The sequence below is a fragment of the Erythrolamprus reginae genome, chromosome Z (genome assembly GCF_031021105.1).
Source record: "Erythrolamprus reginae isolate rEryReg1 chromosome Z, rEryReg1.hap1, whole genome shotgun sequence".
NCBI classification, from domain to species: Eukaryota; Metazoa; Chordata; class Lepidosauria; order Squamata; family Dipsadidae; genus Erythrolamprus; species Erythrolamprus reginae.
In genome coordinates, this window is record NC_091963.1 from 137,625,001 (window position 1) to 137,650,607 (window position 25,607).

General features: G+C 40.1%; 1 protein-coding gene across 3 annotated transcripts; it reads right to left on the bottom strand.

Moving 5' to 3' along the window:
- Positions 1 to 3,654: 3,654 nt before the first annotated feature.
- STX4 (syntaxin 4) lies at positions 3,655 to 23,965 on the bottom strand. 3 transcript variants are annotated; one of them, XM_070729372.1, is made up of 11 exons: positions 23,442 to 23,965; positions 20,262 to 20,372; positions 13,718 to 13,817; positions 12,109 to 12,183; positions 11,871 to 11,941; positions 11,130 to 11,238; positions 8,278 to 8,354; positions 8,056 to 8,193; positions 7,062 to 7,172; positions 5,709 to 5,845; positions 3,655 to 4,928 (listed from the first exon to the last, which is right to left on the bottom strand). In XM_070729372.1, exons 1-10 carry the CDS (start codon positions 23,469 to 23,471, stop codon positions 5,765 to 5,767), a joined length of 903 nt encoding a protein of 300 aa, XP_070585473.1. In that variant the 5' UTR covers positions 23,472 to 23,965; the 3' UTR covers positions 3,655 to 4,928; positions 5,709 to 5,764. The 3 variants fall into 3 exon arrangements, with proteins under 3 accessions (XP_070585473.1, XP_070585475.1, XP_070585476.1); XM_070729374.1 differs by having other exon boundaries at positions 23,715 to 23,918; XM_070729375.1 differs by lacking the exon at positions 23,442 to 23,965 and adding an exon at positions 22,178 to 23,372.
- Between the last annotated feature and the right edge of the window lie 1,642 nt (positions 23,966 to 25,607).

Genomic DNA, 25,607 nt, shown 5'->3' on the forward strand with positions numbered 1-25,607 from the left:
AGACCAGAATACCTGCGGGATCGCCTTGTGCCGCATGAGTCCCAGCAACTGGTCAAATCCCACAGAGTCGGCCTTCTCCAGGTCCCATCAACTAGACAATGTTGCTTGGCGGGGGCCTAGGGGAAGAGCCTTCTCTGTGGTGGCACCGGCCCTCTGGAATCAGCTCCCCCCAGAGATTCATACTGCCCCCACTCTCCTTGCTTTCATAAGAGTCTCCAGACTCATTTATTGGGCTATTAGACTTCTGCCACCTGGCCAACGAAAGTTATGCGAATTAGATTGAATGGGTATGAGTGTTTTTATGGTCTTTGGGTTTTTAGATTATTAATTGGATTCAGGACATTATATATTGTTATTTTATAGGTTGTAAGCTGCCCCGGGTCAGCTTACAGTCGTTGGAGAGGGGCGGCATAAAAGTCCAATAAATAAATAATAAATAAAAACAAGCATGTTTTTCTCTGTATGATTCATACAGCCAGATACTTCCACCATCTCCTTACATTGTTCTCTTATTATAGTTTTAATTTCTTGGTATATTTGCTCCATATCTTTAACTCCAATTATTTCCATTTTAAAGCTTAAAATAAGAATCCAGAGGCTTATCCACATCTTTTCCAGCCTTTTTTTTCTTCCACAATTACTTCACAATAATTGAAGAGGAAAATGTTGGAAAATGATGTACAGATGGCATTTGATACCTCTGAAAATAACTACCAAAATGTGTAAGAACATTTTAAGTAAATGTTGGAAATGCAGAAAAGAGAATGGAATCTATGATCATATAAGGTGGACTTACGAAGACACAAAAAAGTTTTGGTTGGTGATCCACAGAAAGTGGGTGAAAATTATCCCTTCATCTAAATCCCTTTTCAGATTAAACCAAAATTGTTCTTATTAGTCTATGCAAGAACTGAGTAGAAAGAACAGTGCCTTATTGTTGTGTAAGATCACGATGATAATTATTTGTGTAGAAATGGAAGAAATAAAGAAGTCCCCCCAAAATTGAATACTGAATATTTAAAGAGATGGCAAAACTGGTATGTCCAATAAGAGAGGAAATTTACAGATTTTATTAAAGACTGGAGACCATTTATGGGTTATATTACAAAACTAAGAGAAAAATCCCTTGATGATCATGGATTTATACCTTAGATAAATAAGAATACTAAAAATATAATGATTGAAACAATATGAAAGAATAAGAAAGGGTTAACGGTTCTGTGGGAAAAATGAAGGCTTGATTTAGACTGTACATTTAAGTTAATTTAGTTTTATATTTGTAGTTATAAGTTTCTGTACTAAATTCCATATTGTTTTTAAATGTTTGCAGCATTTTAATAAAGATTTTTTAAAAAAATCCTTGGGCCTTTTTGGATTCCCCAGTTCCGCTTATGCAGTGCATAAAAACTGCAGTATAGACTAAGTTTAATGTAGGTCACTGGTGGTCTTAAATATCCTTTTATGATTTTTTACTTTTAGGTGTGGTCTCAAGACACCTGCAAAAGCTGTTACCCAGTTGTTATTTTAAAATTTAATGTGACAGAATATAAGAATTAATAAATCATGAGAATATTTGTCCATTTAATTTTTGTATTGTATTAATGAGAGGGAGGGGGAGAGGGAGAGGGAGAGAGGAGGAAGGGATGGGGAGGGAGAGATTGGCGTGGGTGGTAGGAGACTAATGACAAGATGATGACTTTCCAGAGATTGGCATCTTTCTTTGATGTCATCCTCCATTAATAAATCATACTAACCAGGTCACACAACTGCTTGAATAATAACAATCAGAATCATCTCACAGATGCAGGATGATTACACATATCCAGGCATTTCTGAACACTAAACTCAGGGGGACATTAAATTGAAGAGTGAGAGAAAGTACATTTTATTTGAAGTACTGTTAATCAGAGCCTTTTTTTTTACAAGCATCAAATGGAAACCAAAATGCTCACGTCACAGTTTAATTCCCGCCTTGTATATCCTGTATGAGGCCAACTCAGGAAGTGGAAAGAAATATAAAAAAACCAATCACACAACTGGTGGCGGAATTTTTTTTCCACCAAAGTGTTGAATAAAATAGATTTTTGAAACATAAAAGCTTGCTTCTCTTCTCCAACACAACTCAGTTGCTACTCTTATGCTCCCAATCCTGCATGGGAAAAAGCTAGCCAAAACCACCATCCCCGGATTACACCAAAATGCAATTTTGCAGATTGGGAGATATTTAAGAATGTAACTCTATTCATCACTATATATGTGATGAATATGTATATTATCTGATTCTCATAAGGTTGAATTCCACTGAATTCCATAAAAGGAGGATTAAAAGAATAAGGAGATAATTTATGGGTGCAGTGCTGCACAAGCCCAAAACTACTTTTGCATCTTTGGCTATCAGTTGCCAGATATTGGATCAAAGCATTTTGAGATTCGGAAAAATCCTATAATAGGTTTAACATAATGTAAGATCCACCCTCTTCCCCTTATTCAAGGAAGTAAAGACTCTTGACACTTAGCATTTTAAAAGAAACCTTTTATTGAACAGGGGTGATAGCAAGATGAAAGAAAAGCAGGCTCTAAGACCCCTCAGGCAATACAGTTAGAATTAAGAAATTAGAGACCCTTCCTAACAGTCAGATGTAGACTCAGCTAATCAGATATGAAGATGTTGTACTGGCCACTCTAAGCACACAATAAGGGAACTTTCTCAGGGTCTTTCTCTGCCAGCTTTCAGCCAATGCAACCCACATGGCCCTCCCTTCCCTTACATTCCCCATAAGCTGCAAATACTGAGGTGCTGGGCGAAAGTTATATAGGACACAAAGGGATTAAAGCAAATATACAATAGTGACCCATGTCCCCACTTCCCCTAAGAAATGGCAGAACCACAGATCTGACACATAATTTATAAAAAAAACCATAACCAACTCAACGTAACAATTTCTGATCTCGCCCACTTTTGTATCATAGCCGTGATGTGTTGACATAAATTTAGGCCCCACCCTTCAAGATTACCTATCTAATGTAGAACATTGCATTCAGATGAAGATGCTAGCAGCATCCTTTCATTCACCTACTGGTCAATAGAAGCAAAGTATTTTGTTCTAGAACAGGGGATCTCCAAACTTGGCAACTTTTAAGACTTGTGACCTTCAACTTCCAGATTTCCTCAGCCAGCATGCCAAGTTGGAAGTCCACAAGTCTTGTACATCCAGATATGGCTTCTTGCAAGCTTCATCTAGCAATGAGTCCAGAAACTCAGGTATGGGGATTGCTATGCAGCTGGTACAGCAACAAACCCATAGACCCTGATTTAAATGAAGAGGGTCTCATACCCTGAAGTCCGTGGAATAAAGCTCCAGAGAGCCTTAAGAAACTTCTAGGTGACCATAAACATTGCTACTCATGCCTTCTTGGTTGATACACTTGATGCTCCACAGGATACATTTCTGAAACATCCATCCACACTTCTGGACCCAGTCATGTCCTGATAAGAGTTCTTGGTAATGCCAGGTTGGTCTTCTCACCTCATTTCTAAATCATAGATGAGACCTTACTACAGACTTTGCTAAAGAACATTTAGTAGCAAGGCCTCTCAAGATCTGATTGAGAAGAAGTACATCTCTTTAAAAAAGAGACAAACTAATTTGTAACTGTTTTTAAAAGTGCTTTTATTTTATATTACAAAATATAGTCAGCCTGCTTTTGAGTACATTTGAGACTTCAAAGCAATCAAGGGGGGGGGGAGCTTAATTCTCTGATAATTTTCAAAATACAAAAGTTCTGGATTTTTAAAAACAGGACTAGTAGATCCTAATTTCCACTTGCATCATTATTTCCCAAAATAATGTAACTGGATTTGCATAGAAAAACATACCAGATGACTTGACTTGCTAGACCGTTTGAAACTTTGATTTAATCTGGTCCTTTAAAAATGACATTTAGGCTATATTTCATTCTCTGCAAATCCCACAAGGGTAAAAGTTTGTATAGTTATCTCAATCCTTTTAAAGTTGGCACTGGAATATTAATCAGGATCAAAAGATTCAAGGGAGAGAATGAAGCCATCTGTAGGCGCAACCAAATGCTGGGCACACAATCCTAAGGCACATAGGTGGAGAAAAGACACAAGAGCAGCTCTTTAAAAGGTGTGTGTGTGTGTGTGTGTGTGTGTGTGAATAGCTTGGCAATTCCAATATTTCAGCCAAGAATGGACCAGGATGTGTTAATCTTCCATCATTTATCTAACTAGGTTGTGTCTCTAAGACAAAGAGAAAAATCCAACAGATCAGTTCAGGATGAAGAGTAGATTTCCTCCTACATGGTTGAGCATAGGATGGGAAAAATCAAGATCTGACCCAAACTCTGCAGAATATTCTTACCTTCCTTTGCTCTCTGGTGCAAGAATATTTTGGGTGGGGAGGAGCCTATTTTTTAAAAAGTGACATGGCAGAAACTATGATAGGTGGAGGAAGGTGCTGAAGCAGGATTTGGGAGACAACTAAAGGGGGGGGGGGGGAAGTGCCATGATCAGTAAAAGAAAATTAGGGTTGCTCGATGAATTGCTTTGTTGTGTCTTTACAAGGTTAAACAACAACAACAACAACAACAAAAAAGGGTTCTTTCTTTGAGGAGTCTTTCATGGAAGTGGCTGTTCACCGTTTCTGAGTCAGGACAGCAGTATCCACTGAGAAAAACAATACGAAAATAATCCACAAAGATCAAAACCAAAGCAGCAGAGACCGTCTTCTAGATTATGACCATTATATGGACATGGTTTTGAACATAGGGAAGGCTTCAAAGTCATAGGCAGCATGTGCTTTCAGGAATGGAGGGGCTGCAGGAGCCCCACCAGTCATCTGTAGTGCAAAGGCCTCCCCAGTGAGAGGGAAACAGTTCCAGGATAGAGATGCAGCCCAAGGAAAATCCTAAAAAGGAAAGAAAAACAATTCCAGAGAGTCACTATTTCCACTCTGTCCTCAACCAAAAAGCTCTAATAGGAAGGGAGACATTTCCCACAAAAAACACTAGGAGCCACAAACCCAACCCCTCGAGAGGTTACTATTACACTGTACACCAAGACAACTAGACACAAGAAGAGTTTTCCCCTGAACACCATCACTCTACTAAACAAACAATTCCCTCAACACTGTCAAACTTTTTACTAAGTCTGCACTACTATTACTACTAGTTTTTTTCTCATCATTCCTATCACTCATTTCCTCCCACTTAGGACTGTATGACTGTAACTTGTTGCTTCTATCCTAAGATTTTTATTGATTGTTTCTTCATTGCTTATTTGACCCTATAACAATCATTAAGTGTTGTACCACATGATTCTTGACAAATCTATATTTTCTTTTATGTACACTGAGAGCATCTGCACCAAGACAAATTCTTTGTGTGTCCAATCACATTTGGCCAATAAAGAATTCTATTCTATTCTATTCCATCCTATCCTATTACTATTTAATACTACACCATTTGGTTCAGAATACTTTTTTCCTTGTTTTCCTCCTCTAAAATCTCCTATACACCGGTGTTTTATACACAGAGAAATACGATAAATACAAGTTTAATACATTATAATTTAAAGCATTTTTAGGGATGCATCTCATCACCAGGTCTCTGTTCAAGACTGCTTAGTGGGCCAACCAAGCTTAACCCTGCCCAAGTTTAATCTTAGGTTTTCATCTCCTTGTACGTACCATCAGGTTTTGATCATGCAGCATGAAGGGAGACACAAGGGGGTGGGGAGGTTCTTCTAAAGTGCAATGCTCAGGATGATGATGAGGATAATGACTAATGCTATGATGGACAAGCAGATGCCAATCATGAACTTCTTCTGCAGAGTCCCAAAGGCAAAAGAGAGAAGGCACAAAGATGTGAAGAAATACAGATGGGAAAGCGTTTCCAATTCCTGCTATACTGATTCTTTCTCTGCTAGCTTCAGGGAATAAAAAAGAAACATCCTCACACACAGCCTATTTGTTCAATGCACCTTTCATCTCCCTGTGAGTTCACCATGTGTTGTTAGCTATTTTGGACTGCAAGGATTCAAAGTATCATCTTATCCCCCCCCTCCCCCCAAGTGAAAGCAGAAACTCCCAGGAGAGTGAACCCTTGCAGGATACAGCGGAAGGGTATTTCATTTTATATCGTGTTCCTCGAAAATAAAACCTAATCTTATATTTTGGGGGCTCCAAAATAAGCACTATGGATTATTTTCAGGGAAACACAATTTCAGGGTGATCAGTCCCATTCCCAGCATGCACAGAAGAGGCGGCAAGCATGTGGGGACTGACAGTATCCAGCACCAGTTAAAGGCGCTTTTGTTTTTCACTTTCCCACGGCGCGTCTGGATTACCTGCCTATTTCCTGCATCTCTGGCCATCTGCTACCAGTGCCTCTATGCTAATACAAGTCTCCTGCAGTCAGCTGCCACTCAAGCCTGACTCTTAGCTTTCCCCGCAGTCTGTGCTGCGATTTCAGATCGTGTACCCCTGCTGCTTGGATAAGAAATCAACTTTCCTGCGCTGTGTGAGCTGCTGCTGGACACTGTTGGCCTGCATGAGCTCGCCTCCTATGCTAGCCACCCTTACCGTCTTCACTAGCACGTATTTTTGAGGTGGGGCCTTTATTAGGTGTATGCTTAAGAATCAGGGTAGGTTTTATTTCCAGGGTAAGTCTTATTTTGGGGAAAACATGGTAGAATGTGTGTACTGAACCCAGGTAATACTCAACTGACAACAGTTCTTTTAGTGACCAATCGAAGTAATAATTTCACTGAGAAAGTGACTTATGACCCTTTTTCACACTTATGACTGCTGCAGCCTCCCCAGGGTCACATGATCAACTGTCACCATGCCATGGGGTGTCACATGATCCCCCTTTGCCAGTTTCTGAGAAGTAAAGTTGACGGGGAAAACCAGATTCACTTAATAACATGTTACTAACTTAACCAACTGCAGTGGTTCTCTTAACTACTGCCCCAATTAGCAACTGAGATTTTGGGCTCCACTGTGGTGGGAAGTTCAGGGATGCAGATATGGGCAGTTTACCTTGAAAGCTTTCTTCTGACTCTCCTGGGCTTGCTGAAGGTGGTCTTGCCCTTTCTTGACATAGTCCCCAGAGTCTAGAATGTTCTTCTCTATCCGGTCAATTATGTCTCCCTGAATGAAATCAAAAGGGAGCATTTGGGATAAGGAGCTTTGGGGCGAGATAACCAATTCTTTGGGGATGGGGGGAGAACAGAAAAAGCAGTGAGACCAAGAGGATTATGGGACAACTACAAGTAAGGTGAAAACAAAGCAAACAAATGGCAGTTCAAAATTGTTCAAATGTAGCAACTCAACTTTTTGCATTATTAATAGTGGTAGTGCTTAGACTTAAATACTGCTTCCTAGTGCTTTACAGCCCACTCTAAACAGAGTGGGCTATAAAGTTTACAGAGTCAGCATATTGACCTCAAAAAGCTGGGTCCTTATTTTACTGAACTCAGAGGGATGGAAGGCTGAGTCAACCTTGAGCCTGGTAAGCACTGAGCTGTCGAACTGCAGGCAGCCGGCAATCAGCAGAACTAGCCTGCAGGATTGCATTCTGACCACTATGCCACCATGGCTCTTGGTGAGTAAAACCTCCTAGAAAGGCCATACAGGAAGTCTACTTGACAACAGTACTGATAGGAAGGAGACTGGCTGCTTGTAGAGAGTTAGAACAGTTTTTTTTAAAGGAAATGAGAGGACTGAACAAATATTCCTTTCTCTCTTTGGGGAAGTATTAATTTGATTTCTATGCAACCGTGGGTCTCAGGAGAAGGGTGGCATAGAAATTGAATAAATAAATAATAAATAAATAAATTGCCTATCCTTTCCATGCAAGAAATCCAAAGGTCAGTGGTTAGCATCTCCAAAGAAGCAGGGGGAAATCTTTGACACCACAAAAACCTACAACTGGTTAGTGTAAACCCTACTAAGGCAATCCGGCTGATGGTATGATTCAACAAAGTCTGATCAAAACACAACCCCCTTGCTTTTCTCTCTTTCCACTTCATACTTGCAGTTCCACTTCTGTAGCCAGGAACATAAACAGGTCATGTAGCTCCTGGATACTGCGCTCCAATTTCAGGATTTCACTGTGCCTGGTTTCGATCTCATTGAGAGCCTGCTTTGTCACTTGTGTGTCCTTCGTGATCTGCATGAAAAAAGGTGAGGTAGATGAATCCCCTTGTTTAGAGCCTTTTCCTCCTTGGAAAGGCTCCAATATTCCGCTACTCACATTTTGAATAAATACTTCTGTCTGACCGCTCTCCAGCATCTCATCCAGCTGGTCATCAGTTACCCCCGGGCTACCAGCTGAAAGGAATAAAAATACACTATTAATAAGCAAGGTATTTTTTTCACTTTTCCATCAGAAAAGGGACATGAAGTTAAAAATATCTTTTTCTCTGAGGCTTATTTGAAGTTTGAACAGAATCTAAAAATTATGGGGCTCTATCTGAAGCATAAGACCCAAAGTCAAGGGCGGCACTGGAATTCTGAAATTATCTGTTCTGTGCTGCCACCACAACACCCTTTTATGGCAAACTGCATAGCAGAAAGGCAGAGAACCTGATAAAGTTAGGGGTAAGAACCCTCTGTATTTCACAACTGGGTGATATCATCAGATACCTTTGTTGCTTGTTTGCTTTCTTTCCATTTGCTACAGAGATGTTGAAATGACTGCGATTGTGATTTTACAAATACAGTGGTACCTCTACTTAAGAACTTAATTTGTTCCGTGACCAGGTTTTTAAGTAGAAAAGTTTGTAAGTAGAAGCAATTTTTCCCATAGGAATCAATGTAAAAGCAAATAATGTGTGCAAAACCATTAGAAAAGAAATAAAAGCTCGGAATTTGGATGGGAGGAGGAGGAGGAAGAGGAGGCAGGCAGTCGCTGCTGAAGAAGAAGGTGAGGTGAGGGGAATCAAAAAAAAAAAAGAGGGACTCTGAGGCGGCGAGGAGGAGCACATGCCTCCCATACACACGGTGTAAGGCTGCCACCCATATACTGCGCCAAAGAGAGAAACCCAGAGGGAATAGCAGGAAACTGGCTGGGCCTTCATGCCGCTCTCAAATTTCCTGGAAAAATTTTCCGGGTTCGGGTTCTTAAGTAGAAAATGGTTCTTAAGAAGAGGCAAATAAATCTTGAATACCCAGTTCTTATCTAGAAAAGTTCTTAAGTAGAGGCGTTCTTAGGTAGAGGTACCAGTGTAGTTGTTTCAACTTTTGATGCTACGAGTTGGTCAAGACATCTTTATCACATGGTTAAGAAACAGTGTTTTAAAGGATGGAATTATCCCTCAGATGCTACCTTTCTGAAGGCTAATGACTTGGTTAATATATAAATAGCATACATTGCTGAAGGACTTTATAAAATGAAACATTCAGAGATGGTTCCTCTTCTTCCTCAGGCAGATTTTGTCTGACATGCTTTAAGGACGAACCTATGGCACATGAGCCACAGGTGGCATATGAAGCCATATCAGAGGCCATGCGAGGTGTTTCTTTATGTCAGCTCCAGCGTGCGCCAACTGATTTTCGGCCTTTGGAAAGGCCGTTATACCCTCCGGATGTTTCCAGGAAGCTTCCCTGAAGCCCAGGAGTGCAAAGAAACTACGCAATAGACAAACCAACAGCCTGTTGTGCTGTTTCTTGCACTCTGGGGGTTCAGGAAAACCAGGAGTTCGTTTTTCCAAATTTCCAGTTTGCCCCTTTTTCACATCCCAGGCTTCAGTGAGGCCTATGCGCATATGAGGGAAAGGGGGGGATTGTGCACATGAAGGGGGCCAGCACATATGAGTAGGGGGAAGGGAAGGCATGTGGGCACATGCATGCTAGCATATCCATACACATCTTTTTAGCACGTGAACCAAAAAATGTTCGCCATCACTGTTCTAGGCTGTCTTCCGTTCGTTTTTAAAAAAACAAGGGAATGGGGATCCCAGGTACTGAACTATAAAACACTTTTCTCGTGGGCCAGATGCCTTCCCAACTTGCTGGAAAACACACTAGGACAGTGGTGTCAAACTCAAGGCCCATGGGCTGGATCCAGCCCATGGGATGCTTAGATCTGACCCACTGGCCACCCTGGTCACAGCAAATGACCGGCCTGCAGTGCCTTGGCTCAGCTCAGGCCAACAGGGGGCTGGTCTACAATCTGCTGCTGTGCTGTAGGAGACCATGGCAGCTGAAAATGGAGCTTGGGAAGGCCACGTGTGCCCCACCCAAGCTCCTGTTTTCGCTGACAGAATACTGGAGATGTCTGTGGAAGCCAAAAAGATTCTCCTAGCCCCGCCCAGGTTGCCCCCAACATGAGTGACATTGACATGGTCACTCCCCCTCAGCCATACTTCCCCCATCCCCTGAGGTCAAATACAACCCTGGTGTGGCCCTCAATAATATTGAGTTTGATACCCCTGCACTAGGAGGTACGCTCTCCTGTTTTTGGCAGATTGAAATCATCCCCAAAGAAGTAACAGTGTATCCATCTTCTTTCTTCATAAAGATTACAGATGAACATGGCATTTTTATAAATGGAAACCTGCCGATGCTACATTTGAGCTTCACAGGAGCAAGATGCCCAGTTGTTGTTGCTGTTCTGTGCATGCTCTGGCCTATCTTGTCTTTAACCATACCCTACAAAGGACACATCGGGTGTATAAATTGAATTTAAACCGATCACTTAGGCCAGTATTTGGATGTTGGAAAATTATATGATATTATTAAACTATGAAGTTCACATTTGTTTTCACACATGTACATCCAAACAATTATGTTGCTGGAGATTTCGCAACAAATCACAAAATGGAACAGGCTCACACTGGAATGCTTCATTATATTTCCAGAAAGTTCCCTTAATTTCTCAGAATATATCAATCAGGTGTTCTCAGAGGTCTTTGTGCTGTTTCAGAAGTATGACTCGAATTGTTTTGGCCAGCGTACTTTGAAGAATTGCTCATAAAATGTCTGATCAGCTTGCCTGGTAGATAAATCAAATACTTTGGGGGGAAATGAAATAATATTTGGCAATTCCATTTTACATATTTTGAAGATTTTCTGTACCTAATGAAAGCAACCACAAATACTCACTAATCTGTAGATGTCGTTTGATGCGCTCCAGATTTCGGTCTCGGTAATCAGACTGTATAGAGTTGCATTTATTGATGAGATCCAAGAATTGTTGGGAAAGGATTCCATGCTGAAGCAGAAATATATATAACAAGTTATGCAGACCCTTTATGCCTCACCTTGCTTCCCCATCAAGACAACCAATTACTGTTGTAATCATAGGTTTATAAGCACTGAAATTTAGAAATAAGATATTGCTGGAGAGTGATGTTTTAAGCCTAATTATGTGCTGAATAAAACCTTAATTCTTCCTCTATGGAAAGGCACCAAAGTCCAGGCTGAATAAGCAAGCTGCAGACCATGTATGGACTTGGTATGCAATATGAAGAAAAACCTATAGCTAACTTCCATATAAGGAAATATACGGTATGCATTACTGACATTCCTTTGCAAACACACAATCCTAGAAAAAGGCAAAGAATGTAGCTTCCATTAATTACCTATAGGGAAGCCACAAGAGAAGTTTGCCTTATATGGTGCTGGCTTAATGTATGTGGCGTTCGCGAATTGGTTATTCTGTACCACATGTCAGAGAAGTAAAACACAATAAAAAGGAGAGGTCTTGATTCATTCGAGGTCGTCTCATCGAGAAAACTTTCTCTGTCATTTCATTCTGATGTGGCAATCACAGTACTCTGTGCCTTCCCCGAGGTCGACCCACTGAAGGAGGGCTGCATGCTTTCAAATTACTTTGCTTCTCACCTGATTTCTCTTCATTCGGTTGTTGAATGAAGTTCTGTTCTCATCTTGTTCCTCCTTTGTGGGTTCAATTCCTACATAATTAAGACGTGGATATAGTGAGATTGTAAAGCTTATTTCAAGAAAGAGAGCTCTGGGTAGTAAAATATGATATTTTTCAGAGCATTAGGTATTAATTCCCAAACTGAAGAGTCAAGATACAACCGTCTTTATTTTCCTCAGAAGTTGTGCACGCACTCACCCTTCAGCTTGAATCTGATGCTTTTTGCCAACTCCTTGATCTCCTCACGCAGCTTTTGTAGGCCTTGCTTTGTATCTAAAAAACACATTAAAATGCAAAAAACAATATTAATTTTCATCATATGCTATTTTTGCAAGCATTGTGACTGAGCTACAAACTAGCTCCCACCTTTCCTTTGGGAAACTAATGAGGGTTACCTGTAAATGATGGAAACAAATTTAGTCCTCGTTCAGTGACAGCATTAGGGACTGTCAATCCAGTTAAGCAAAGCAGTCACAAAGCAAAAAAACACGTGATCATGATTGTTTATGATTTTACCCAGGACACCTCTAGAGAGGTATAAAAATCGTAAATGCAGGCATTAGCCATATTGTTACTAGGATTGGTTGTTGTCTGAGCCCATTGCTGGCCAAGGACTGCTTTGCTGCAGACAATTGCAGAGGTTAGAATGTAGTATTGCAGGCTAATTCTGATGACTGCTGGAAGTTCAATCCTCACTGGCTCAAGGTTGACTTGGTCTTCCATCTTTCCTAGGTTGGTAAAATGAGGAGCCAGACTATCGGGGGCAATAGGCTGATTCTGTAAACTTCTTAGATAGGGGGCTGTAAAGCATTATGAAGCAGTATATAAGTAAGTAAGTAAGTAAGTAAGTAAGTAAGTAAGTAAGTAAGTAAGTAAGTAAGTAAGTAAGTAAGTAAGTAAGTGCTATTGCTACCTGCAATCCATTAAGTCACACCACTTCTTTCTGAACAATTCTGCAAAACTGTCTCCTTAAAGCCTTTGCTGAAAGTCTGATTCATAACTGCTCATTTTCTTCTGTACAGGTAGCCCTTGCTTAGTAACCACAATTGGTACTGGCAGCTCTGTTGCTAAGTGCTGCAACTGTTTAAGCAAAATATCACGTGAGCAGAGTTTACAATTTTATTTCTGCCTTCTCTATTAACACAGCTGCAAGCCAGTTCTGAAATGCCCAAATAGTGATCACCTGATTATGATGGCCTTAAACGCAAGGATTGGAAAACCTGTTTATGCTGTTCTAACTTTAAATGCAAGGCAGTTAGAAAGTGAGGACTACTTGTACTGCATAGTTATTTCTCTTTAGTAGTCTCTCTCTCTCTCTCTCCAAACCTCAGTTCTTATATCTCTACTACAAATTCTACTGCCAAAATAATTCTTCTAATTCTACTCACAGCACAAATTCTTTGTCCTTATTTTAAAAGTAAGTGCAAGTTATTTTTTCTCGTTAAACAGGCTGGTTTCTATTCTTGATTCCTACTCTCAACTGAACAAAAATCTCTTGCTTTCTTGATCAGTATTGACTAATATTCCTTGTTGCCTCATTTGTATAAGTATCCTATTTGAAGCATGTTTTTTCTTTTATCACTAATTTCTTCCCAAGGATGGTATTTTCTGTCATATTTTCCATGTCATCTTAAGCTAGAGTTCTAATTTAATTAAGCTTTAAAAAGGGATTGTGGCATTTGATGTTAGCTTTCTGTTTGGAATTTTTGAGCATGTAACTTTGTAAGCAACAGCCTTCAAGATGCCATATACATTTAAGCCACATGGTATATATTGGCAGATTGAAGCTTAATAGCTGGAAACCTACTGTCATCAGGGATTGGTGAAGCCAAGACTGTAATCTGGTTTTTCTCTAGGTCCTTCACTTTGCTTTCCAAGACTTTCAAGGCTTCACGGATGTCACGTGTCTATAAAGGGGATAAATAATAACATGGTCATTAGCAATGAATGAAAACATGATCTTATCTCAGGGAGCTCAGAAACACTGATAATTGTTCTAGATCAGTGGTTCTCAACCTGTGATCCATGGACACATCTGTGTGTGATGTTATAAGGGGTCCGTGAAGGCCTGAACAAATTATATGATTTAAATCTTAGGTCCTAGGGGTCTGTGGCCATAGATTTTAAAGGGCCCAGAGAAATAAAAGTTGAGAACCACTGTTCTAGGTTCTATAGGTTGTTTCTAAAAATCATTTCAGAGGAATAAAATAATTACAGATAGTCCTAACTAAATAACCGACATTTTTAATTCAAAGTTACTGTAGCACTGAAAAATTAGCTTTACAACTTGTTGTCCCTTTTATAGCCAGTGGGGCATCCCTGCAATCATTTGCTCACTTCATAGCCAAGCAGAGTCAATGGAGAAACTGGAAGGAAGATTTCAAGTTGCAAACACATGATGTCTCATTTAATGACTGTATTACTTGGTGACAGAATTGCCAGTCCCATTTATTATAGTTAAGTGAGGTTTACAAGGTAACAAAGTGGGCAGAAGCATGTTGTTGCTGTTTTTATTTCTTTCAGCAAGCATTAATACATTATAATATACAGGTAGTCCTCAACTTAAAACCTTTTGTTTACTGATTGACTGAAGTTATAACTGAACTGAGAAACGTGACATGACCATTTTTCACATTTATGACCATTGCAGCATCCCCATGGTCAAAATTCAGTAGCTTGGCAACTGACTGATATCTTTGACAGATGCAGTGCCATACAATCACCTTTTGCAACCTTCTGACAAGCAAAGTCAATGGAGAAGCCGGATTCTCTTAACATCTGTATGACTAACTTAGATACTTCAGTGATTCCCTAACAACTGTGACAAGAAAGGTTGTAAAATGTGTGACCACTTTTTACATTTCAGGGGGAGGAGCCAACCTCCGGACGACACAGTGGTTTCCCTTGGGAGATCACTGTGGGAAGTGATCGAACTGCACCTTTGGGCCAGAGTTTCTCTATAGGAGACGAAGAAGGGGTGCACCTGCTGTGAATCGCATGGGGTGATGGCAAGCCCCCGCAGGTAGCAACAGTAAGCTCCCTGACCATCAGCTCATTGGGAGCAATTCATCACTATCAATCCGGCAACGTTTGCTCGAGACTGGAAACGAGTGTTTAGTCACCTGGGTGAGAAAATCAATTATTGATGATTTAAAGCAATGAAGTAACTGAAGTAACAGGAAAGAGCTGATTTCAGAAAGATTTTAAAGTTTAAGACTGGAAACAGAGGTCTAGAAGAGGGAGGTAGCTGGAAAGGACTGTTTCTGGTTAGCAGCATTTTATTAAAATTTAATAATTGTTTGGAAGTTAAAGAAATGAGGGGAAAGTGTCCTCTTTCCAAAGATAAAGCCTTTTATAATTTTTTTGGGGATTTGGACCCTGAATTTGAACATTATATATAGAGAGAAATATTTTGTTACTACTGGAGAACGAGATTGGAATTTTGCATTTAGTTTAAGTTTGATACTTTCAATTCTCTGAAGAATGAGTTTTTAAAGAAGTTGAAGAGTACCATATTTTTCAGTGTATAAGATGCACCTTTTTCCTCCCTAAAGGAGGCTGATAATTAGGATGCGTCTTATAATCTGAATGTAGCTTTAAAAACAAACAAACAACCCCTCCCCCAGCCCTAGCTAATGATCTTCTCAGCTCTTACCTTGCAGGCTCTTTCATTGTTTCTCTCTGTAAAGAATGTTTTCCAAGCCCTAAATCTTTGCAGGGTTTTTCCATTGCTCTAACTTGCTCTGAATAGGTTTCTTTCTAGCCCTAACCAGGTGCTAACAATGTTTCCCGCTCTTACCACTTGCAAGCTCTTTCATTGTTATTCTCTGTGAATATTGCTTTCCCAATCTTGTATTTGATTTTTTTTTCATTCTCTATTTGCTCCAAATGTTTTTCTAGCCCTAACTAGGTGATAACAATATTCCCAGCTTTTACCAGTTTGCAAGCTCTTTCATTGTTACTCTCTGCCAAAAATGTTTCCCAAACCCTTTCTTTGTAGGGGTTTTTTCATTGCTTTACTTGCTCCAGATGTTCCTTTCCAGCCCTAACCATGTTCTATTAATGTTCCCAAGCTCTTTCATTGTTACTCTGTACGAAGAATGTTTTCCAAGCCCTAAGGCTTTGCAGGGTTTTTTCCATTGATCTAACTTGCTCCAAGTATTTCTTTCCAGCCCTAACCAAGTGCTAATGATGTTCCCAGCTCTTACCCACTTGTAAGCTCTTTCATTGTTATTCTCTGTGAGGAATGTTTTCTAAACCCTATCTTTGTAGATTTTTTTCCATTCTTTTACTTGCTGTGAATGTTTCTTTTCAGCCCTAACCAGGTGCTAACAATGTTCCTAGCTATTACCGGCTTGCAAGTTCTTTCATTGTTACTCTCTAGGAAGAAGAATGTTTTCCAAGCTCTAAGTCTTTACAGGGTTTTTTCTATTGCTCTACTTGCTCCTACTGTTTCTTTCTACCTGCTTAATGATGTTCCCAGCTCTTACTGGGTTGCAAGCTCCTTCATTGTTACTCTCTCTGAATAGTTTTTTTAAAGCTCTAACCAGTGGATAAAGTAATGTGCTGAAGCTGACCAGACGAAGGACACTAGCCAGATGAATACCTGTAAGCAGATTCTTTTTCCTATTTTCCTCCCCAAAAACTAAGGTGCGTCTTATACTCCAAAAATACAATATATATTGTGGGCTAGTGCAATTTAGTGATGATTGGGATTTTCCCCCCCTCTTTCTGATGGTTTCCCCCCCCTATAAATGGGTTATAGTTGTTGTTTGGGTTATTTTTTATTTTTGGTTGACCTTGAACTTTATAACCACAGTTTATTGCTACTAGATAGTTTAAGTGGGATAAACTCTGCTGTGATTTTCTTTTTCTTTCCTCCTTAATGAGATTGGATTAAGACAAACAAGAGCCTGAAGCTTTACTATTGGGAGTTGATTTCTTTTTTTATTCCTTTTTGCTCATTAGTCTAAGTTTGAATATTTAGGATCTTCTTCTTTTCTTTTTCTCTCTCCCTACATTTATTATGTTGGTCTGGACTGTTTTTTACTGTTAGCCTCATGCTTTTCCCTTTTTCCCGTTTTCTTTTTTTCTAATTAACTCTTTGATCTTTTTCTCCCTTTTTAATACTATTTTTCCTCCAATTGGATATAACTTCTTTTTTTCTGTCTTTTTTGCATTTTTTAAATTTCTCAATTTTTCTTTTGGGTTTGCTACATCATATTGGATTACATCCAATAATCCTATTTGGGTCGAAGACAAGAATGGCACTGAAGAAGATACCATCATATGCAGCAGCAACATCCACAGCACCAGCACCCAGTCCAGGTCAGAAATCAAAAGAGGGAGATAACTTAATGACGGAGTAAGAACAGGAGATACGGGAGTTGCAGGAGATGTGTGAACACATTAAAGATATTAAATATATCAAAGAGAACATTGAAGGTGTCAAAGATAAAGTTGGCAAGATAGCTGAAGATATAAAAGAAGGAGCTGATAGCAAAATTGAACATCTATAAAAAGTGAAAAGTAAAGTTGATGCAACTGAGATGGAGTTTGGGAAGCTGGCAGATTTTGACAGAAGACAGGAGAAAATTATCATAATATTAGAAATGGATTGATCAGAATTTTATCTAAGATTTCAAAATGTGGTGGGAGACAAGGAAAAAAACTTGGTTGAGCTAATGGCAGAATTATTGGCAGATGTTTTGAAGGAAAGCAAAGAAAAAATGATCAATGATATAGATGAAGCTTATAGAGTACATATTAGATATGCAATGAGACGTAAATTGACAAGAAAAGTTCATGTGAGATTAACAAAGAAAGCATTGAGAACAGAACTTGCAGAAATTGAGGAACACAACTATTAAATATAAAGAAAAAGAGATTGTTGCCCTAAAGCAGATACCAAGAAGAGTAAGAGATTTAAGAAAGGAACATCTGTTCCTAATGAAGAAATTGATTGAGAGAGGAGGAAATTTCAGATGGCTTATGCTGGAAGTTATAATGCTGGTATGATGTGAGCAAAGACTGCGACTAGACAGTTAATAAGGCAGAAATTTTCTTTCGGCAAAATTTTATGCAATCACTGGAAGGAATAAGAGAGATGAAACAAAAAGAAATGAGACAACAAAAAGAAGCACTAGTTAAGATACAGAAACAAGATTTTGAACAAGAGTTGATACTACAGGAGGTGGAATTATAAGGAGAACAGAGAGATATAAGGATAACTAGAACGGCGAAAGCCTTAATGAAATTTGAATAAATATGAAGGATGAAATTAAGATGATTTCAATTAACATAAATGGACTAAATTCAAATATAAAGAGATACAGAATATTTAGTAAATTAAAAACATTGAATATGGATTTTCTGTTTTGCTATTATAATGTTCCTTGCTATATCATTTCACAAAATATTTAGTTTATGTTTTTTTTAATTCCATCATAATCTTAACTTTATGGTTTTGTGTAACTGTAACTGATTTTCCAAATCCTTATATTCTGCTTCCAATCTATTTTTAGCTTCCCTCCTTATCTTAGTCCTATTCCTTGTATATGTCATGACTAGACCTTATGTAGGCTTTAGCAGTATCCCATAGTATCCGTAGAGATGTGCCTTCTTTTCTAAACCAGGAACTAGCTTATAAAATTAAAAAGAAAGAAAATGAATTAAATAATTGGAGGATGAGAATGGTGGCACATATTTTCAAGAGGATGATTATCGCATTCTCAGAGCAGCCGGTTCAACAGCATATTCACACCTGCTGATTGGCTGAATCCACATCAGACTGTTAAGAGGGGTTTCCTAATTCCTTAATTCTAACTATATTGCCTCAGGAATCTCAGAGGCTGCTTTTCTTTCATTATCATGTTATCACTTTTGTTCAATAAAAGGTTGCCTTTGAAATGCCAAGTTTCAAGAGTATTTACTTTCTTGAATGAGGAGAGGCTGGACATTGCTGAGCAGCTCTGAGCAAAAGCAGAACTAAAGCTGATGCACCTTTAGTCTTTTACATTTTGAACACCAGATTTTTAAAAAAGATGAAGACATAGTGTTATTACAGCATGAGATTAGAATGTTTTTGGATAAACTTATCTTGATACTCTTCTCATTACCGATTCTTTTCCACTAGGTCAGCATGCTAGCTGTACTATCTTTGAGATACAGCCAGTGAATACAGTGATACCTCGTATTATGAACTTAATTGGTTCCTGGAGGAGGTTCGTAAGGTGAAAGGTTTGTAAGACAAAACAATGTTTCCCATAGGAAACAATGTAAAACGGATTAATGCGTGCAAGGAAAAAAAAAAAGCAAAAATGGTGCTCTGCTGGGCACCGCCGCCCGGCTGTCACCTTTTGAAACGGCCGGGTGCTTCTCGGTGTTCTCCTGAACGCCAAACCTGGAAGTTCGGCAAAAGTTCGGATTTGGCATTTGGGTTCGGGAGGCCGCCGAGAAGCGCCGCCTGACTGTCACCTTTGCAGAAGAGCCGCGGAGCTGTCGACCGGTCGGGAGGCTCAAACGGAGGTGGGGAATCCCAATAGGGAATTCCATGGGCGGAGCTTTGACGTCATGAAGACGTCCTTCCTGGAGTCCTGGAGGTGACAGCCGGGCGGCAGCGCTTCTCGGCGGCCACCTGAACGCCGAACCTGAACTTTTGCCGAACTTCCAGGTTCATGATAGCCGGGCGGCGGCGCTTCTTGGCCAAACTTGAACTTTTGTCAAGCTTCCAGGTTCGGCATTCGCGGCGGCGGGTTTGTAAGGTGAAAAAAGTTTGTAAGAAGGGGCACAAAAATCCCAAACCCCGGGTTCGTATCTCGAAAAGTTCATAAGACGAGGGGTTCGTATCACGAGGTACTACTGTATAAATAATCTGAGTTATTTGGGTCACTGTTCCTTGATTCTCCCTGTTGCCATCCAGGATCAATTCAGCTTGGTGTGAATGTTTCATTGCCAGGGGACTTTAAGCAGTTCATGGGAGGGGTATCTTATACCGTTAATAGGGAATGTAGTTGACATACTTAAGTGGGTAATCATTACAGGGAGAGAAATCAGAGATGAAGAGTTTTTACAGAAGACAAAAAAATATTTTATATATATATATGAGGACCCGGATTGTGGGGGCAATATGCTGGCTCTGTTAAAAAGTGCTATTGCTAACATGTTGTAAGCCGCCCTGAGTCTAAGGAGAAGGGGGGCATAAAAATTGAATAAATAAATAAATAAATAAACGAACAAACGAATAAATAAGTAAATATTTCACTATTATTTATATACATGCAAACACACACACACACACACACACACACAGATTATCAACCCCAAAGTGCTTGGAAAGAAGATCATGATACCATTTGGAATAATCCATCAGTAGGGTCAGGGCAGTTACTGTGTTTTGCTAATCCATGCTTTGCAACAAGAGCCACACGCTCAACATCTTCATTGTCTGACTCATCATCTTTCTGTGGGAGAAAAAAAAAAAATCAGGTATAGTATGTCTGAGAAAGCACATATACATATAGTATATACATATACAAGTACATGTGACCACAGGGACACTGCAATGCAAATGCAAAGATTGGTTATAAGTCACCTTTTTCCAGAGTCCATCTGGAGTTGGGCAGCATATAAATCCAATAAAACTTAAAACTTTTTCAGTCACTAAACAAATGGTTGTAAGTTGAGGATTACTTGTATTTGAATGCTACATTAACTGGACTATCAATGGATTCAGGAAATGTAAAATCTTTCCAATCATGTAGGACTCATCCAGATTTCTGCAATCCAATAGTGTAGCCCAGCCCCAGACATCTAGAATTCACTTATGATGACTGAAATGAAACTGGGTTTACCTCTTCCTGGTTGTATAAGACGTGGCTATAATTTGCAAAGTTTGTGCAGGTTTTTGTGCATGGATCCAGAGTTTAATGCTACTGCTTAACCAAAAAAGGCTATCTTGCTAACCACTATATTTAATGGTATATCATTTTATAGAATTTGGAGAGGAAAAAAGCTGACCTTGGGAACTTGGAATGGCTGGCTCAGGAATTCCAGGAAGTGAAGTCCACAAATCTTAAAGTTGCCAAGTTTGGAAAGCCCTTAGCTTAACAATAAATTTCCTCTCTTGGAAATTCTATGTCATTGCTGTAACTCAGTGATCCTTAAACTTGGTCGCATCAAATGTTTTTCAGAAGACACCAAGAACTGGCACAGCATTTTCAAAGGTCTTAGGGAATCATAAGTTTCCAAAAGCAAAAGTCTCCTTTCTCAGAATGTAAGAGAAAGTAGTAGAATAATTGCTACTATTTAATTAGAGATAAATGCTTTGGCCAATTAAAAATGTAACCATCTATTACAATTATCCAGCCCTGCTTAATTAGTAGGGTTTTGCTCTAAAAACCACAATTATGTTCTGAGAATAGTTGAACTAACTCCCTTCCTTTAGAAATTTTTTAGAAATCTATCTTATTAATTGGAAATAAAAACATTTTTCATCAAATTGTGAAACCAGTGCCCTTTCTAACAAAAGCCATAGGCAACTGTAATCAGTCTCCTTGCGGTTAAAAATTTGTATTTTAAAAAACTGAATAATGGATAATAATTATTCAGCTACACAGGGATTGAAGACTTTTGGAAGTTTAAGGAAAGTCCAGAGAGCCAGGTTGGGGATAGTGTTTAAGGCATCACCTAGAAAATGAGAGATTGATTTCTAATCCCATCTTTCAGCATTTACTTGGGTGACTGAACCAATTATTTTTTTCTCAACCTACAAAGGAAACACTTGCAAACCACTTCCAAAATGTTGCCAAGAAAATTGCAATGACATCTCCAGACAGTTGCCAGGAGACAATGAGTCAAAGGGACAAAAAAAAAAAAAAGGGGGGGGGGGGAGAAATCTATAGGCATAATGAATATAGATTTAGTGGCAACTGCTGAGATGATAAAATACATGCATAAATACATGTGTAAATAATTTTATACGAACATATTTGCAAACCTCCTTCGAGACAAAATTAAAATCTGCCCTACCACTGCAATTGCATATCAAAAGACCCAATCAGCCTCATTCTTATTTTGGAATCCAGGTTAGCTCTCCCTACTGATGGTAATCAATTGTATTGCCTCTCCATTAGATTGTGAAGTGGCATTTGACCCTTGGCTACCTGGGAGTATTGTCCCACCTGGTGCGTTTATTATTTCCATTAGAGCCCAGCCAGCATCAGCTACTGGGAATTGTAGTGTTCCAGGTTGAGGATGGCTCCCATACCTTTCCTATTTCAATTTTTGTCACTTCAGATTGACAGCCATTGTGTGCTGTTATGGCTGGCTGGAGAATTTTGGGAACTGAAGTCCACACATTTGAAGTAGCTAAGGTGGAGAAAGACTGCCTTAAATTTTGTCTGGGTTGACACTGAGAGTTCAGGGGTGCCAGTAACCATGCCAAGAAAAGTAATGGGAGGGGGGATATATATAGGCTATAGGTTTGTAGAGGAGGGGAGAAATGAAGTACAGTGGAGTGTAGGAAGCCCCCCCCCCCGCAAAATATTTTAGGGAATATTAAAGAGTAATATATTTCCCAAAAGGAGAAATGAGAAAACATGCTCTTAAAAGCAGAAAGCAGCCCTACTCTTCCTCCTATAGGAAAACAATCACCAGCAGATGCCTGGTCTTTTAGAGATTATTTTTGTATTTAAGAAAGACAATCTATCAATAAATAAAACACCTTACGCTCCAGCTGATGAGATTTAAGAATTTACACCCCCACTCAAATTCTAAAAAAAGAGGACATGAGCTTTAGGACATAATATGATTTCATCCACCACATCAGAATATCAACCCCCCTGGAGCATCTCAAGAGCCCTATAAGAATCTATCCATGCCTAAAGCCAAGGGGGTCAAGATGTCCCAAAACTGAGTATTGTTATTGGCTCTGTTCGTCAATAAACCTTCTTTTTTTAAGCAGCCTCCATTTTATGGAGAGTAGGAGAAAATTGCAGCCAAGAGGATTTAGACGTGATGGGGAGACAAAGACCCATCATCTTTGGAAAGATGATGGAAAGGCAAAAGGGGCGGTCGCCATTTTAAATAGGATTGTTAACTCTTCTCATTTGTTATACACTCGTCCCATTCCCGTGCTGGTGGGAGAGAACAGGCAGAAGGGTCAAGCAAAGCCTGAGAGGACCTTCTATCTCCAGGGCCAGGAAGAGAGGCAACTGAGGGAGACACCCAGAGTCAAAAAGTGGTGGTGGGGAGAGGATGTGTGAATGGGGTTCAGCGGTGAGAGGAAGTTGCACGTCATGAGGGAAAAGGGGATGAACCGTTTGACTCGAAAGGGGGGTGGGTGGGAAAACCCACCAATTTGCGACGGGGGGGGGAGGGAGGAGGGGAAAGAGAGAACAGCCGAGAGGAAGCAGCGGAGGGCAAAGCAAAGCCAGAGCGGTCGGTGGCGCCAAGGGAGGTGCAAGCGCGACCGTTGTGGGCGGGGCTAAGCCGCGTGCGTCGAGAAAGGGGCACGCGGGCGGCGTTCTCACCTCTCTCAGCTCCTGCGTTCGGTCTCTCATAGCTTTTTTTTTCTTTCGCACCCCGTAGATGAATCGGTGGAAAGGGCGTGGGGGGAGGTAAGGGAAGAGAACGAAGGGGGTCCTACAGCGCAAGCGCACGAAAAGCTCGAAGGCTCTTTAGCCGGCTCCTCCTTCCTTGGCAGCTCGATAGCCTTTGAGGGCAGAAATCCCCCCCTCGGTCGGAGAATTACTGTAGTAGTACGCGCCGTCCCGCTCTGCGCACGCGCGTCTGCGTCCTCCCACCTTTCGAGGCATCCGCTTTTCCTCAATTTTTCTTCTCTACCTCCCCCAACAGCCAATAGAGAAACTGAAACAATGAAACCGGAAATATATCAAAACCCAATAATGAATATACTATGCAAGAATGACAATCTAGGCACGACCGTCCCTTTTCTCTCTCGACCGGAAGTTGGTCCAAATGTTAAAAAAACAGGAAGTTTCTGACTCAGCCGGGCTAAAACGTTACCTCGGCGATCTAAGACATGGCCGTCGCCGGAAGTCCATTCTCCGCAACCGGAAGTTTTCAATCTAAAAAAAGAAAGCGCCATAGAGCTACGTAAATGTAGAGCGTCTCTTACCATGGAGACTTGTCTAATATTCCAGGTTTATACGCCAAATAATGTCATTTATCTGAAATATGAAATAGTTAAATATAATTTCTTGCCCACGATGTTAAGTAACCGCACTGCCAGTCTCTACACAATTTTAAAGAGATTGTTTTACCACCAGTCAAAAAGCAACAGTCTTCTCTCACAATCCTCTCTTATCTCACAAAAAGCAAATAGCTGCCTCTCAATCTGGGTCCTCATTTTACCAACCTCAGGATAAAAGGCTGACTCCACTTTGAGCCTATGAGGATTGAACTGCTGGCAGCAGTATCCTACAGTACTGCATTCCACCACAGCTCTTAATTAAGAGGTGTAATCTCTGAATTACACCAGAGCAGGGGTATGCAAAGTTGGCTCTTCTATGACTTGTGGACTTCAACTCCCAGAATTCCTCAACCAATCACGCTACCTCATGAATTCTGGGAGTTGAAGTCCACATGCCATAGAAGAGTCAACTTTGCTTATCCCTGACCAAGAAAAATGTTTTCCTGAACGTCTATCACTTTGGCCTGTTTTATTCTCTTTGTGTGTAAAGAATTTCCATAACCTGAGGAGATTTCTAACGGTTTTGGTTGAGCAGCAACAGCTTCATCCAAAGTATCAAACTTTTAGCTGAAAGGCTCAAATGTTTTTTGGATTTTTTTTTTATGATCTGGGGTCAGATATGCCCAAAATTGTAGAATCTACCGAGGAAAACCAGTAGGCTTGGCAACTGTTAAAAGACTTTATTGAAGGGTACAGCAACACATAACAACTACTGGAACCAACAGCAACAACAATAGCATGGCCCTGCCTGGCAGCTATTTATATCCCCTGCTGCCAGGCTAAGACAGCCAATCCAGACTCTGTATTTTCCTGATAAGGGGCGGGCCACATTTCCCAACTGTGCTCTGGACACAACAAAAATGGTAAAAGAAGGTAAAAGTCTTTTCATAACACCTTTTAGCTAGACCACATTCTGGGCATATCTGACCCCAGGAAACTCTGAGCAAGTTTTGGGTGAAAATTGCCCAAATCTCATGCAAGGACACTTGCCCACGTTTTCGTGCAAGTGCATGCACTGTTGTGCACCGGTGACTGGTGGCCCTTCACTGATTGCAGGTCACGTTGATTATTAAAAGGAGTTCATAAGGAAGTGCATGGAAAAAAATCATTTCTGAATTTAATCTTCTTCCCTCGACCACTAATCCATTTCCAGATACTGCATATGGCAAGTAGGCCTGTTTGAAAACCATTCTGAATAGATAGGTAGTGGTCAACTTAACGACCACAATTGAGGTCAAAATTTCTGTGGTGAAGCGAGGCAGTTGAATTTTACCTCATTTTATGACCTCTCTTGCCACAGTTGTTAAGTGAATCACTGCAGTTGTTAACTTAGTAACACAGGTCTTAAGTCAATCTGGCTTTCCCACTGACTTTGTTTATCAGAAGGTTGCAAAAGATGATCATGTGAGCTTGGGACACTGCAGCCATAAATATGAGTCGATTGCCAGGCATCTTAATTTTGATCACGTGACCATATGGATGT

Bases quoted from the DNA above. Each gene is read 5' to 3' on its own strand.
- STX4 (XM_070729375.1), bottom strand. From the start codon at position 22,510: ATGTTTTCTCATTTCTCCTTTTGGGAAATATATTACTCTTTAATATTC. The intron at 11,942-12,108 runs GTGAGTGCGTGC...TTAATTATGTAG, and splicing joins CATCAGATTCAAGCTGAAGG to GAATTGAACCCACAAAGGAG. The intron at 5,846-7,061 runs GTAAACTGCCCA...GGGACTCTGCAG, and splicing joins GTCAGAAGAAAGCTTTCAAG to AAGAAGTTCATGATTGGCAT.